This window comes from Vanellus vanellus (genome assembly GCF_965231255.1).
Source record: "Vanellus vanellus genome assembly, chromosome: 3".
NCBI classification, from domain to species: domain Eukaryota; kingdom Metazoa; phylum Chordata; class Aves; order Charadriiformes; family Charadriidae; genus Vanellus; species Vanellus vanellus.
The window spans coordinates 108,065,017-108,082,287 of record NC_138907.1 but is presented as its reverse complement, the minus strand read 5'-3'; the positions used below and the strand labels follow the sequence as shown (position 1 = coordinate 108,082,287).

The 17,271-nt window shown below is 37.9% G+C and overlaps 1 protein-coding gene across 1 annotated transcript in view; it reads right to left on the bottom strand.

Annotated features, from left to right (window-relative positions):
* SNTG2 (syntrophin gamma 2) overlaps window positions 1-17,271 on the bottom strand; it is a gene marked incomplete at both ends in the record, with an annotated part of 319,669 nt that overhangs the window by 165,326 nt on the left and 137,072 nt on the right. The window contains one exon of the mRNA XM_082481246.1: window positions 12,946-13,083. Within this exon, the coding sequence (XP_082337372.1) occupies window positions 12,946-13,083 (138 nt within the window). The remainder of the gene's footprint in view (window positions 1-12,945; window positions 13,084-17,271) is intronic.

Sequence of the window (17,271 nt, the reverse complement as noted above, 5' to 3'; positions counted from 1 at the left end):
AGACATATTGCTAATCAAAATTAGTTAGAATGTAGATAGAAAACAAAGGGATGGATTAGATGTGCAATTCTCCCAATGGAGGAAGGTCACCAGTGAAGTCCCACTGTTGCCTATGTTGCAACCTGCATTATTCAAAATACTCAGAAAGAATTAAAAAAAAAAAAGGATGAGCAATGAGATTACCTTTGCTGCTTACTGAGATGGGAAACATAAGCGAACTGAAAGCATTTGCAGAACATCTTACAAAATATTAACTGGGCAACAAAATAGCAGACAAAATACAATAGCAGATCAAAGCTGGTGAGAGATTATTTTTCACATATAAATTATTTATATAAGGAATTAGGATTGGTTCTAAATCAGCCAGTTCTATTAAAGAGTAAGACCTTGGTGTTAAAGTAGATGGTTCCACGATATCATCAGTGCAGTGTTCAGCAGTGGTTAAAAATCAAATTTTTGGAAGTCTTGGCAAAAGACATTCAGCAGTACAAAACTGCTCCTGTACAAGGAATAAAAGAATAGGCTATAACTCTTCACCCAGGAAAAGAGACTGGGGATGAGGAAGCTCTTACAATACGGTAAGTTGCACAGAGGACAGTGAATGGGAATCAGTTTTTATAGCCTTTTCCAGTACAAAAACTAGGAGGCATGAAATGATACTATTAGGAACCAGGACCAGAACAAACAAAACCAGGTGATCCTCTATGCAAGGTATAGTAGATTCTAGAGTATGGCGAGAAAAAACTTCTGGACGCTTAAAGTCTACACATGTTCAAGGGGCTATCGGCCAACTATAGCAAAAATAAATCCGTTAACAGCTCACAAAAAAACTCCATTTTGCTCAGAAAGGCACTGAATAACTTGGGGCATAGAAAGTGTTATCACATATTTTTGCCGTTTGGCTTTTCTAGGGAAACATTAACGTCTGCTGTTGGAAAAAGGACAGTGGGCTCAGCAGATTTTAGGTCTGACTCAGTTCTGAACTTCTTATGCAATGACAAAATTTCATGACTACAAAATTTGGACAGAAACCCACACTAGTATTGCAAGCAACTATGAAAGAAAATTCTGCTCCAGAACTTCTTGCCAAAACTGAATTGCAATATTTGTGGAAAAAAAAAAAACCTATCTTTTTGTGACATTAATGATAACGTCACGTACATATGCAGCTGAAAACCCAGTGTTTATGTCTCGGTCAAACATACAACTTCTTTCATGTTTTACTTGTCTGCAGGCTAGATATATTTTTTCTTTTCAGACTAATTTATTCATGGTTTGAAGCTAAAATGAGGCAGACGTCTGTATTAGTCTTAAAAAAAAACAAAACAAAACCAAAAAATCTATGACTCTATGACTACAGAGCTACAATTGACTGTATGATGGCTGTGTAATTTTATTTCATTATAGGCAAGGAAAACTCTTTAGAAAGTGTTACTAATTATCAAACTGAACAGGAAAGCTGAAATTGATACCTTTTTGGCTTTTTAGCTAGTATTTTGTTTTGCTAATGCTATCCTTTAATAGTATCTAAAGTTTATTAAAATTCTTCATTCTGAAGGCTTCCAAAGTACTTGATGTGATACTGTAATGATCACTCGTTCCAGTTGTGCTACAAAGCAGAAGCAATTATGTACCCCCCAGAGCACACCGCATCGTAGGCCTGTTTTGTTTTCCGTTTCTCGGAGATTAGATGAAGACTAAGTGCCCTGCATGAAACTTCAGGATACATTTGAATAGACACAACATAATTACTAAAACTGTAATTGGCCAGGATACCAACACGAGAACTTTTATTGTTGCAGGCTGTCAAGGATTTTTTTATCTGTTTCTCAAAGCAATACTGCCTCTCTAATACCTACCGCTATGTTTAAGAATCAGGGTAACAACGTGGCCATCACATTCTCTAGCATCTAAGTTTTGAGAAACAAATGCATTGACCGGTGTCAAACGTACCAGTAATGGAAAAGCAGATTCACCCCCCAAGTGTTTGGCAGCCAGTTTGATCTGTCAAGCAGTTCTTTGAGTGAGTAGGCTGGCTGTCAACTTAGTCTGCGGTGGAAGAATATGTATTTTGGAAATTAATTTTCTCTTCGAACAACAAACCGTAAACCTGAGAAGGCCGCTCAAATTTTCACTTTTGTAATGCTCTAAGTATTAAAGGAAATTCATATTGCCTAATTGCACATGTCCAAGTAAAACTTTTGTCTTGTTCTGACGCAGGGAAACACTGGGGCATATAGGTGTGGACTGAACAAGTTTGCACATGTTCAAAGACAACCAAACTGCATTTAAGAAAGCAGCCTACTCTTTCTGAGAAACTAAGATTTAAAGCCACTGAGCCGCTAGCTAGGTAGGCAAAAGTAATTTTTAGGGATGAAATACCCATGGCCGCAACAGTGGAAGGACAGAATTTAAATTTTGGGTTAGAAGTAATATTTAGGTGTGATCAATCTGTCATCCTCTCAGTCACTATCGCCACCCTCGTGGAATAACATTTACTCTGCAGGACGGCCAGAGCGTGACCAGTGGGTTTGTATCTCATCAAAGCATATAGCTCGGAGACAGGGGCTTTATTTAAAAACAATATCATGTTCTGTGCACTGGGGCAAAAAACTGCACTGCCGAACAAGATGTTAAAGGTGTGAATAAGCAGAAAAGATTTTGCCCCAACTTAAGATGCTGACAGCCATAGTCCACAGATGAAAGCAGTTCAAGTAATACATTCTTAAATTCAGCCTGTATCTTTTGCTTACATGTAGTTCTCAAAGGTGTTACAAATCCAGGGAAAGCCAATTCCAGAAGAGCTCTGGACTGAAACAGCACGTATAACTATATAGATGAGGGGAGGAAGGCCTTAAAAGGTCTCAGTCATCAATATTGGAATAAAGACCAGTGAGGTAGAAACTTTCAAGGACTCCAAGAATGATGCCAGGCAAGAATATATTGAAAAACAGATACAATATAAATTTTAAAACATATAAGACACAGACACCATACAAAAGAACACCATGCCAACAACCGTACAGAGAAGAGACTGCTTGGTAACAGGAGGTGTAATGCTGCTTGTAACAGCTACAAGGAATGATACAGCTGAAAAAAAAAAAAAAATCCTATAGTTTTAATAGTTTCAAAATGAATGATACTTTCACACGTAATTTGGAAAACCATATGGTCAAATACCTGTCTTTTAGGGCTGAGGTAGCTCGACAACAAAACTTTCTAGATGCCTTTAAAGCACGATGACTCAACAGAAAAGTTTCTCTCTGGAAACTGATACTCATTCATACGAAGTGACATGATTGGAGCTTAATGGGCAACATGAGAAGGCAATTACAGTCCTTATTTCTGGTACTGCTTTTTAGCGAGATTTTATATCCACCTGTCAGCGCCTCCCTATTATGTCATTATTACCAGGTTGTTAACACCTAGGGCTGGCACTTGTGGTAAAGGAGCTTTCAATAGGAAAAATATTATATCTATCTATCTTAATGAACAATGTACTAAAGTGATTTCAGGAGCTACTGCTTGAAGTAATCCACACCCATTGACATAAATGGATATATATGGAAGAAGATTCTATATGTACCACATTTCCCTTTTCTGTGCCAGTCTGCAGGAAAATATTAATGAATACATATATTATTTCAAAATATCGAACTGACGCACACAATAGAAAATGCTGCAACAGTTGAAATAGCCCACGTTCTTCAGATTTTGTTGAAACTGTTCTAAGAAATAAGCCCATTTGCAATGGCTAGAACAGGTTGGAAGACGAAGACTTCCAACACTTTGATTTATTTTTATTCTTTTCCCTTCTATTTATCAGTAACACCACTGTGCTGACTCTACCAGTGTCCTCCTGAGCTGCCCCATTCCCCTGCTGGGGCAGGGAGGTTGTGTAGGGAAGCGTTGTACCGGCTTCTCTCCTGGGTAGGCACCTCCCCAACTGCAGGACGTGGATGCTCAGTGACTTGGCAACATTAAATATAGCCATTGGTATATACCAAATATGCCTTGGTACCTGAGCCCATATTGTCCCCACGCTCAAACCACAACGGACTATTACCTTCACAGGTAGCAGACTATTCCTTAAACAAGGTAAATGGCTAAACAGGAAGATAGGAAAATGTGAACAAAGAAATCATTCATTGCTGCACTGTTCAGAGTTGCGCAGAGTACTTTTTTTTTTTTTAATAAACTTTATTCCCACTACTACAGTTGCATCTGTCATTTATTGGAAACAGCAGTCTCAACAGGCCTCCTCATTTGTAGAACCTAAGATGTCAAATTTACTGCAGGTACTACATGGCAGGTTGACAATAGAGAATAAAAGGCAGTCTCGGGCAACGATGGCAGTAACAGCAGAGCTTGCCACCCAGGCCCGTGGGAAACATACAAAGGAAAAGAAGAAGCGAAACAAGAAAGTGCAATATGAAGAGTTAAAAAAAAAAAAAAAGCCTGCAACTTGTCCTGCATGGACGCAAGGGAAGAAACAGTCTGATACCAGAAGGAGTAAGAAGATAAAGATAGGTACTTAACATACCATATCTCCCTTTTCTTCAGCAACTCTTGAAGCTGCCACAAGGAAGTTGTGAGATAAAAAATGATTGAAAATCAGATCCTGTAAGAATGTGAGACCAAGTAAAATGTACCATAAAATGCAGAGATCCTTCTGGTTGTTATAAATCCAAAAACAACAAAAAAAGGATGTGGTAAACAAAGATATGTGAAATCCTTCAGGAAGTTTTCTCCTCAAGATGGGGATTTCCCGCACCGAGGATTTTCTCAGCTCACACCCTCCACCTCTCCAGCCCTGGAGCTTCCTCGGCAAATTGTTCTACATGTATTTAACGTTCTGCCACATACACAGATTTCCACTTCTGCTTACACAACCCTCACTTCTCACTGACCGTCAGCGAACTTCCACCTATCCAGTGGGTGCAGGCTGCAGAACACCTATTGGCTGTCTCTCTTGGTAGAAATGTGGATTTTAAACTACAGTAGGGGCTGCTCTTGCCAGAATTATTTCAAGATGGAATTCAAAAGAAACACCATACTGAGGAAAGAGAGTGCGCGTAGCACTCTAACGACAGATGGTGCTGGATTATGATTAATCACTGAGTCTAACAATATAGGCACCTACACAATAAGGCTAGAACCACATAGCCTTATGCTGACACATAAAGATATCACATGACATCATAGAGCACGTCAGATGAACTGCAGTGCCATCATCCAGGACTGGGACACAGAGATTCTTTCTTCCAGTATGTGGCAGTCTAGGGTCAAAAAATACTTAAGTAGAAGCCAGAAAGCACTGAGTTTTGATTGTTTCCTTACTCACTACTGCTACTACTAATATATGTCCCACAGCCTTTATTAAAAATTGAGTATACCCAAATCTTAAGAAATCAGCAGAGCAAGAGGAAAATGTAAACGTCACACAGTTAGCCACTTCGGTCAGACTGAATGTGCCACATCTGTGCATTGCCACAAGTTAATACTGCCCTATCAGGAACTGTAACCACCAGCATCTTATAATTAAACCAGGTAAACAATCAAAGAATGCATTGAACAATAATGTAACAGCTTTTCCGTAAAACTACATTGGGGGTAGGGTGTCAATCAAAGAACTTTATTACAAGTAGGATTTGCTATATATGTGCATGTTATATATATATATATAACATGTCTGTTTTTCAGGAAAAGCTTTTTGCTCAAAAGGTGCATGTATAAATATTAGTCCCAAGTCTGTATTATTTTTAACAGACTATTTTATGTTCTTAGAAATAGTTGCATTGGTTAAAAAGACAGGGTAACTCAGAAAGTGGAACAAATTATGGAGACAATGGAAATGTAAGTCAAGAAACCTCAAGAAAGACAGGGAAAGACACGAATTAGTCCTCCATGGCATCAGATGGTGCCTCATTCTCCAATTCCAGGAAGAGGAGCTGTAGCAAGGAACAGGTACACAGAAAGCAAAAGATTATTTTGAATGGGAAATAGAGTTTTGAAACTTAACTTCTTGCACTGCACCTTTTCGCAGAAGGACGGGAAGAATGCAGCTAGAATACATGCTAGCAAAGATCTGAGACAGCTGCAGAGAATCCTTACTAAATATGGAATAACAACATTTTTATCAGTTTATCTTATTATAACTGTTTCTATTACTCGAGATTAAAGGGGGGTTTGGTTTTTGGTTGGCTTTTTTGGGGAAGGGTGGGGGAGGCGGATTTTGGTTGTGGTGTTTATTTTTTTAGAGTAAAATTAAGTCACTCGTTTCAAAACCTGCCAACCTAAATGAGTATTATACAAAAAACAGAATTAGATTGTTCTTAGAGAGGTACAAAGAAAAAGGATGAGCGGCAACAGTCACAACTTGCAGCAAAGGAAATTCCAATTGAGCATAACAACAGGAAATAACTTCACAGTGAAAGAGGCTAAGCATTAGAAGAGGCTGCCCAAAGAGCTGGTAGCATCTCCATCATTGGAGATATTCTAAAGGTGAACAGACAAAGCCCTCAGCAACTTGTCCAAACTTGTAAGCTACCCAAACATTGAGCAGCGGGTTGAATTAGGTGACCTCAAGAGGTCCCTGATCTAAATTCAATCCCTTCAATCTAAATTGTTACATGATCTATGCTAGTAAAGATGACTGTGACAAACCCCATGGTATTTTATTCTCCAGGGTGTGGTGATCATATTAAATATGAGTGAATGAAACATATTGTGTCTTGGTATGACTTGCACAAGAATCCTCAGGAACTCCTCCACTGTAAGATGCTTAATTTGTTTTTTTTTGTTTTTTGATTTTTTAATTTGTCTTTAAGATGTTGTAAGATGCTTAATTTGAAACAGGAGCTTTCTTTGGCAAGTGGTACGAGAGGACCCCGGACTCAGGCTCTTCTCAGACTGACCATTCAGATTAACTCTATGTGGATCATCTATAAATATGGATTTCCAGAGTTACTAATAACATACATAGGACGCTGTGTCAAGATATGATTGTACTTCTTTCTTTTCCCATTCAAAATAAGCTGATTTCTTTCAATTAAAAAGACATCCTATAACAATGAATTACAGCTAATTCTTGCCAGGACACAGCTGTTCCTTATGTGAGTAATTTCGTTTGCATTCACTTTGCACAACATTTCACATGTTGGCTGGTGTGAAGACAAAGACGAACAGTAGAAGCTGCACCCATCAGTATTCCACATACCATAACTGGAAAGGCTTACGCTTTCATTGCAGTCAGATATTTTGCCCCTAACTGACGAGTATTTTAAACTGCTACACGAGCTCTCACAATATACGTAGTTGCAATTTACCACTCCTGACAGTCTGTCATGGCTCCAGGTGTAATAGATTAATTGAAATTTTAATAAAGGACATGTATATTTGTACATATGCATGGTCTACCAATGTTGTGCTGCCTTTCTTCTGTCTTGGTATGAGCGCTTATTCTCAGCTGCACTCATTCCATGCTTCAGGGAGAGATTATTTTTCAGGGATATCCATAGTGTCCTTTGCATTCTTCTGTTCTGTTACGTTTATTAGCTTTTTTCCTTGAGGTATTTACTCTTCTTATCTTTAAGAAAAAAGGTTTTTTGTCATGCTGATGAGTACTCATATTTATTATTTATTTTGTCATACAAACTTTTAACTCCTCTCAAAGTGACAGCAACACAAGCTTATGATCTTTCATAATAAAGAACCTACGGAATTACTTGCTAGCTACCTTCTAAATATCTAGGTCAGCTTTCTAGAGCATGGAAAACAAATAACAAATGGTTAAATAATGTATTTTTTCCATAAAAATGCTCTTAGTTTCAAAAGGAAGAGTCTTTCTTAATCACTCACTTGAGGTTTCCAAAAAGACAGAAAATGTTAATTATTAGCTTTTAAAAACAGTTTTGGACTGAAATACCATACCAGCAATGGCAGAACAGGCAGTGGGCAAACAGTAATATTAGTAGTCATCTAGAGAGAAATTTCCTTGGGTTAAAAAAAAAAAAAAAAAAAAAGCTTTAGACTTTAATGCAGATCTCTTCCCTGGAGGTTTGCTAAAATAAAATTCTTCTTTGTCCTTATTAGCGTCTGAGTTATAAAGAAAAAGTCATAGCAGTCTCATCAGGGATTTAAACAGTACTTTCAGGCACTGTTTCTGTGTTTTGAATCACCAAAACAACTAATCTTGCTATTTTTCTTCCCTATTTACCTACCTTGCTTCATTCTGATAAAGTCCAGCTAAGACACGGCTTGTGAAGCTGGACAACTGGGTACCCAGGATGCAAAGGTTTCTGTTATTCTAATTCTATTAGAATCGCGTAAGCCTCTGAGGAGTCCTCTTCCAATCAAGACGCCAGGAGTCGGCATTAGAAACCTATTTGCCCGACCACTGACCAAGTCAGAGACAATTCAGCTCTGCGAGAAGGACTGATTTTGATAAAAAGCCAGATGTATTTCTTTTCTTTTTTGTCTTTGCAAGTGCATTTAGCGGGGAAAAAAAAATACAGAAACATAATGCAAAGTAAACGACAAAAAACCACTGCTTACGTAAAGAGGAGAAGCATAAAACCGTGGGCTGACAACAGGAGAAGGATGGTAGCAGTATACATAGAAGAAAAACAAAGAATATTAAAGGGTGAGGCACTGTATATAAGAAATTAATTTTAGCATGCAGAATGACAAAAAGTTAAAGCAAAATCATATCTTAATGAAGCATAAAGTACAAAAATGAATGCCTCTCTGTTTCTCCTTTAACTGAAAATGGATCTGTCTGTCACAAAATTAATTCCTTTCTGTAAGTATTGTTAAACTTTAAATCCAGGGGAAAAAAAAAAGGTATCTTCTGTTGAAAATACTTAGAAGATAGCAAAAAATGCCTATTTATTTTCAAAACGCCATTTCTGTCTATACCTTTGTGCTTGGCTTCTATGAGCATGGACCCATTCTGATGTACCCATACCTTCTCCTTTTTCCTATGAATCTGAACACCCCAAACATAATTCTAAGTCATGAAGACTTGCTTAGAATGCTTGGATTTGCCAAGTCTGAAGTTCTGGAATACATTGTGGTAGAAAGATCGCATGTTTAATCACATAAATATAACATATATAAATATTATATATAGTTACATATAAATTATTTTTCATAAATGTAACAGTATATAAGAAAACACTGGAAAATATTATTTCCCACAATGGTTCCACTTCCAGAAGGATTTTTATAGGTATTTAAAAGTCAGCTTGCCCACTGTGAAAAATGTGAATACTAAGGAAAGGAAACAGTTGCCTTTACATTATTTCTTCTATACACACCCTGAATTTCAGAAACCATGCTCTTCTCTCTCATTACTCTACACCCAGGTCCAAGATGGCAAGAACTAGTGAAATGGGCTGAACTGCCATTAAATTACAGAAAGCCAGCTCTACAATTTCTCATCAAAGGTGAAGCTTTCTCAGTGCTTAAAAGTAGCACTTACATGAACGGCAGATGGCAAAATATGAAACAAGAATAGATCTGGACGACGGTAGTAAAAGGTGGTTTATAGCAAGAGCCTTTTATCCTTGGGAATAAACTCTACTGCTGAAAGTTCAACCGACGACAGCAGCACTAGCGACCACTGATGTCTTTGCCAGTCCTCCCTATAGCATTCAGAACTGGACAGGACTAGCAGAGCTAATTACGCAGGGCTGCAAATCCTGTCCTCAGCATTCCTGACAATCAACAAACCTGTCAGCGAAAGGAAGGCTGGAAGCAAACGCATCCCATGAATGCTGTCCCACAAAACTGGCTGAAGAACCCATGAATGCTGTCCCACAAAATTGGCTGAAGAACAAAAAGCATTATCACAAACAGACACAGAACTTTCTTCTTCAGCATTTTTCCATTCACATACCCTACCTAAGAAGAAAAGTTACTCTAAAAACAAAAGATTTTTTTTCCCTCCTACATGTTTGGGGTGACTACAGAATGAAGGCAAACGAGTTATTTCTATTTTTGTTGCAAAGGAACTAGTCCGATGAACAGCCATGTGCAAAATACAGATTAAGCATGAACACCTGAGAAAGTATAGAAAGAAGGAGAATAAATCAGTAAGACAACGTGATTGCTTATGACTGCTATAGAATTGACTTTCAGGTTACAATTTTCTATTAATATTTTGAATCACACAGCACAGGAGTGAAAATTATTTTCTGGAACCACTTGAAAAATAAAGCATTTATCTCTTCGGAATTTTTCTGGTGTAGCTGTAAACGTGAAACTTCAGAATTACCAAAAACAGAGCTAGAGAACTACCAGCTATTTCAGCCTGACTTCTAATTCTGTTCTTCAGCTCCTATACACTAGCAATTTATATACTGTAAAAAATAGTGTTCATCTTCATGTTACACTCAATTGGCCTTTATATTAAATGCTAGTGTTCCAAAAGCTTTTATTTGGTTCGAAGTATAATAAAGAAAAAGCAAATACTGCTGTATTTTAGCCACAGTTTAGTCCATTTTTCTCATTAGAGTTTGATAACAGGAGCCCATGAGGACTGAAGATAACTTTTGGAAAAGGACACTTCGGGGAGATCTTGCAAGGGACATGGAAAAACACCAGATTAGAGTCTTAAAATTTAGTTTTCAGTCATCAGCAAGAAAACTTAAGGAAAATAAGGAGATAATATTAACAACGTTTGCCAGGAAAGGTCAGCTTGGCAGGACTGCCCATGCTGTCTAGCAACAGAATGAGGAGGGAAGAAATCCCTTCTGAATGGACTTTACAGTCAGAGGCACAGGGTACTTTGCAACTAAAACCTAAAGTAACATCTGAATATATTATATTTGAAATTCCCTCACTTTTACAAATTAACAGTACTTCTATATCCTGGTATAGCTCTCTTCGTTCTGACATAGTCCCCGGAGTGACTCCTCTGCAGGCTTACCCACTGCGTAATTGTTATTGGCCATGAAATAGAAGCAGGCACCTTCAGCTCGTTCCGTACGCAGCAGCTGCACATCCCAGGTCTGCCCCCTCTGCAAGGACTCTTACTTTCCAGAATTTCTTTCAAAATCAAGCTCCTCGAGTATTATCAGAGCTTGTCCTCCTGTCCTGTCTTCCGCCACGAAATACTATTATTTAGGGTACCCATAAAAACCACAAGTGCACCAAAATCAGAATCAACCTAAATCTTGATATTAAAGGAAGAGGCAGACTTGATGTTTTGTTTTGGTGGTTTTCGTGGTGGTTTTTTGTTGTGGTTTTTTTTTTTTTCCCCTATTTTGTTTTGTGGGTTTTTTTTGGGGGTAGAGGGGTTGGGGTTTTGGGTTGTTTTGGTTTTTTGAGTGATCAAAGAGTGAAAATCAGTAATATACAGATTTGATACAACATTTTCTCAGATGCAGCCAGCCTGTGCTGATTCAGTCAAGAAGTAACCCGGGACTAGTTACAATAGCATTTTGATTCTTTTCTTATGAATGTTTATACACAAGGCATTTAAATACCATTGAGTCCAGAGCAGTCATGTATGCTTATATGCAGAGATACCATATATTGCAGTCATGTGATATTTTCCTATGACTCTCACAACCACAATTCGCATACAGCTTATCAGCACTACCAACAATTCTGTAGTTAAAAGCTACAGCTTTTCATGCTTCTCAGTGAAGCAGAAAGTATATGCAAGCAGGTGATTTTTGGCCGCAGATTATATTTATTTCAGCAGACCAACCCAAATGGGACGTGCTTTTCACTTCACTGAGTGGCCTCCCACTAGTTGCCAACTGATGCAACATTTTTAAACATTTTTACAAGAAAATCATGTTCCACTGAGTTCGATAGACAAATTTTGACACCAGTATATAATGTTTCTAACTACTCAAAGCTACTTCAAATTATTTTTTGTGTGATATTAAACAATTTATATTAATATTTACTATGGCAGAAACTAAACATGTTTTTGTGTTATATAGGCAGACTTTCTCTCTCTGACACACGTTTATATAGATATACGTATATACAGATACAGTCTACATAGTCTTTGGCTCCTAGCTTCTCAGCAGAGTATTACAACCTCCCTTGATGTCCCCTAGTGCCAAATTTTATGTTGAGGCGAGACGTGCAATACAGCAAGCAGACAGAAAGGCTCCCCCTTGGCTCCCCCTGAGGAAGCTGCACTGAATTGTTCAGTCTAGCAAATACCAGCACAGTTCATGAAATTTATTTTACTCAGTAAAATTTGGGATACCCACACTTAGTTTTAAGAGGAACGCTGTTTACGTAAGGAAATAAAATACACTAATTTGGGATGTCCATAACGCAGACACCACTGCCGTATGGCTCACGCAAAACGCTACCAGTTTTTCCAGCGGCATTACTAAATGGCAATACAGAAGATTCCTCTATAGCTTAGGGCACCACATGTTTTGAAAAGCAGCATAACTGAATTTTGGGGAACAAAAGCACCACGTACATGCTGGCACTGATTAAGCCCCATCTGTGCCTGAAAGAAAATTAAAGTGAAATAAGTGTCTTGTCAAGTGTTCTCTCAGCCAGCTCCATGCCCTTGAACAGACATTCTGTCAATACTTGATACACAAATGAAGAAAACTCTGGTGTATTAGTTTCCACTTAAAATGCTTTCAGTGGGAAATACTTCTTTCTTCTTCATTTAATGGCCTAACGATATTTGGTGGAAGAATGCTGTAATCTCAGTATTTATAGACAATTTCTCTCCTGTTAAGGTTACATATGTCAGAATAAAGGACATATAGCACTGAACAAACAAAAAGTTTTTATACGCAAGAATGTAAGTATGCACAAAAAAAACCCAACAACTGATCATTACATGTATTTCTATTACCCAATAAAATCTCTTGCACTCCAATACCACAAACTGATCTCTGCAGAAGACATTAAAGTGCACAGTCGAAAGCACAGAGATATAGAAGCACTTACATTTGCACTGTGATCACTTCCACTAACACAGACGACATCTTGTTTTTGAATTGTTAATACCTCTTTTGTAAGCTTCAGTCGGATGTCATAAGCGTTTTCGGATACTTCATCATACAACAATGCAATACTAGTTTTAGTCTGCAAAAGCAAGGCACAGAAACAAAAATTTAAGCATATGAACATTTCATAATGATAAATAACAACTCTATCCCATTCAATACCTAAAATGCATATAAATGAGCATTGTTTACAGAAAGTGGAAAATTGGTCTGCTTTTCAGGCTTCAAATGGGTTAGACATAAGAAGCCTCTTCAGTACTGTAAAACGCAGGCTAAATGGTCTTTAAACTAGACATTAATATCTAAAAAACACATAAAATTAAAAACCTGCATTGTACTGTTCCACAAAGGAGTGTAGCCATTGAATGATGTCCTATTTGGTTTTAATTGTATGACTTATTATGGAACTGTATTAGAAGCAGATAAGTGTGTATAAATGTATGTGAACACATCTTCCAGTTTCAGCAACAAGTAGAGAAGTGCAATATTGTTCCTGACTCAGAGATGTTACTTCCACTGTGTCAGAAAAAGACCTGTACCCATCATAAACGTTGCCTTTACAATAGAGAGTTCTATTAGGGTAGAAAACTATGTTTTCACATTGTAAAACACACAAATAAATACAGGCTTTACAGGGTTTCTGTTTGTTTAGGTCAAGATGGACATGCATTTCTGAGGTTAACATCATTGCTGGACTAAGAACTAGTAATAGTAATCCACTACTAATAGTGGTCAGTCAAGTATTTTGGTATAAAAAAAGAAATTCCATTTTCATTTCTGGTTTATTTACTTATGCACAAATCTCCCACTAATATTCAGTCAGATATTTCCTTAAACAAAAACGGTGAAACTAGGACTGCTTATAGCTTAAACTAAGCAGACTAATGCAATTTCAGAGCTTTACAGTCATTGCACAGAAGAGAAAAAGCAAAGCACCTGCTCTGAAATGGATGACTATTTAAAAGTAATATTTGCTTACTAATTTATAATGTACATAACAGTGTCATCACAACACTGCACTTTCCTCTGTGCAAGTGAAGAATAATCAAGCATAATTTAAGACTGAGGTGCAGCTTTTTTTTTTTTTAAAGACCATTTAAAATCAAGTTGTTCATCTGTGTTTTGTTACATAGTAGACTGCGTAAAGAACAGAGTAATGGAATAAAAGAAGAAACAGACCCTGTGCACTGAATGAATGCTTGCGGGATTTTAAAATAAAATCAAACACGGAACAGTATCTTCCTAATTATATTTTCATTTCGATAAAGTTAGGGAGAAAGGTCTGTGGTGATTGTCAGTAAAACCCTTTGGTCTGTAAAGGCAGGATCAGCTTAAGCTTAAGGCACTTAAACTTCGACATGGTGTAGCTCTGTGTAGCAACCGAATGTCAAAGCCTCCCTTGCAGTAGAAATGGAAAATGCAGCCTAAAGAGCAATTCAATTTACCCTGAAGTATAGAGACAGAAGTTGCTCGGCTGAATTCTCATGAGGTTTTGCTGTCCCTGGGCTCAAAGCAGTTGTCCCCGTGTAGGCCACTGCTGCCACTTCAGACACTTCAGCCTATCTAAGACGTCCACACGTGTAAAGTTGACAGAGGCTTTTTAGGAAAACCAGGTCCTTCTCCAGCTGGAGGCAAGACCAGATTTCCATGATTATAACGGGATGCAGACACTGGCCCTGCCAGCAGACATCCACATGTAGGTATCTTCAGCTTGAAATGGATCTCACTAAAGTTTGACAGTGTAGAAATCCACAGCTAGGACAGCTGGTTAGATCCTGTCAAGCCAGTAATGAGCAACAGACACCGCCGAAGCATGATTTACCTCATCTTTTCTATACATCCATCTAGAAGGGAACAAATTGTCTCATAGCTCTCCGCTTTGACTTAAAAAATAAATATAAATAACAACTCAGACACAAGCGTCTAATTCCAGGCAGATAAATCTTGTCCTTAGTGTTTGCTGGGAATGCCTAAAGGAAACAAAGCTCAGTGAGGGCCTTAATCATTCTCAGTTGTGTGGAAATCAACAATTCTTAATTTTCCCAAGGTTTTGAAATTTTTTTAAATTTCTGGCATGTGTGGATGTTTTACCAATACAATTTTGTGAATGACAATGTATGAAAACCATGCCAAAACACCATCCACTTAAAAGCCATGCTGCATAGCAGCAAGTATTTTCAAAACAGAACTGCCTTGAAAAACCACTATCCCCACATTTTGCGGCTGTTCAGAGGTTGCGCATCGCTATCCCACCTGGACTGGCAACTGCTGCTACTTTTGCTGATGTACCAGACTAGGCTTTACAGAAACATCAAGAGAACAGAGCTCCAGAGAGCACTTTATACAGCCTAAATCCGGAACACTTCTCTGGCTAGTAATCGCTACATACATTTTGAAGTAACACAATGAAAAAAACCCTGAACTTTCATTTGTAACAGATGATCAGGTAACGAATGAAATATGTAGCCTGACCGATTAAATCGCTTATCATTTTCCATCGTGCTACTTAAACTGAAAGTCTCACTGAAGCTCATCTATTCCTATTAAAATCCAATACCTACCTCACACTCCAGCTAACTCCTGACGTGATCCAAGATGACGTGCAGCAATACCCTATTTGCTTTCAGAATCAATAAGATTAATCTAGATTTCTCTCAGCCTTTCAAGTCGGGGTTTTTTTTAGACTATTATAAATGGCTTTGAATCAGAGTTCAGCACATTCCCCTGTTCTATCTTTGTGCTAAAGAGATGGCACACGTAACTCCAGCAGGCAAATCCCAGTCCAAAGTGCTTCTTCAAACACGGATCTTTTAATGGGAACTTAGTCTTTGCACGTACATGCATATCCCGTATTTTAACTGCACTATGTTCGTCTTGATTTCTCATTTAAAATCCGTTTATGCAGTAGCCGTTCTAATAACTGGTATCAGAAAGTGAGGACTAAAAAGTAGAAATTACCCCCAAAATGGTGTAGTAACTTTAGAGATCGTATCCCAAATTTCAATGTTTTGTAATAACAAACATGCAGAAAGTGTAGAGGGAGTTGCATCTCAATAGGATTTAAGTGTTTACAATGAGAGGTAGAGGAATATAAATTTAAACTCGCTTGGGCAGATGGGAAGTTAAATGTTGATTTTCGTATCTCTGACAGTTTCCTAGACACTGTCCTCGGGAAGAGGGGGGAGTGGTGCGCGTGCGCACGTCCACATATGTGGTGGGAGGAAGAGAAAAGGAGATCAGTAGCACAACCGTCACAGTAGCTTTGACTTTTAAGAAAGCTTAGTCACGGCTCTGTTTTTGAAAGAAAAAAAACCCTCTGAAACCTACTTTCTCAAGCAAGCTCAAAAACTGTCAACACCACACAGAGGAAAACATCACTCTCTAGAGGGAGCTGGAACAGCAGAGGAATCCTTTTATCGGTTTTATCGTTGACTACTTAAAGGCAGGTCCCCAGCAGGTCCCCAGCCAGTGAACTCGCTTTAAAGCGCTCCCCATTCAGCGCAACGTTTGGAGACCCTACTCAAAATACCGTAACTCTGTCATTACACTGTATCTGCAGCGTAAAGCTCACAGCCGCAAATTCTGTTTCCAAGTAGGCATCTCTAAGCCAAACTTTGGTCTTATTACCATAAAATACTTGTCTTCACTGCTAAGTTTTATTTTGAAAAAGCTTGCAAAAAATGAGGCAGAATTTAAAAGTGTTGTTGAGGTGCACTAGGTTTTCTATAGAAACTATTTACTTTTTTATGTCCGTTTGTTTCTTCAATGCATTAGAGCAGTATTTGTCAGGGTTTTCATGCTAGTAACTGTTTGAAGACAGGCAGAAAATGTTCAAGACTCTTACACAGATGATCAGAAAATTCAGATGAGATTCATAATAAAATCATATAATATATTTGCATTCATTCAGAGCAGATGTCAGAGTACACGCACTGCAGTGGTACTATTTTCATTTAAACTGTGAAGTTCTGGGTAACTCCAAACCTCTCTTATTTCCTCTGCCTAAGCATATTTCAGCAATTGTGATTCCTACTGTTGCCAACTAAATGGAGTATTAGTGTCTTAGACCCTTATAAAATTGATTATCTGAAGTTTCCCCTACTTTATCTAAAAAATCCTCTGTGTTGAGTTACATTGGTCTTCCCGCAGAAATCACCATTTGCCTATCTTCATCCTTAATAAATATATCCATAGCTTCAATGGCATGGCAGTTCATTTTTTAACTGCTAAAATGCATTTATAAATTACTTTTCTTCATTTGTAAATG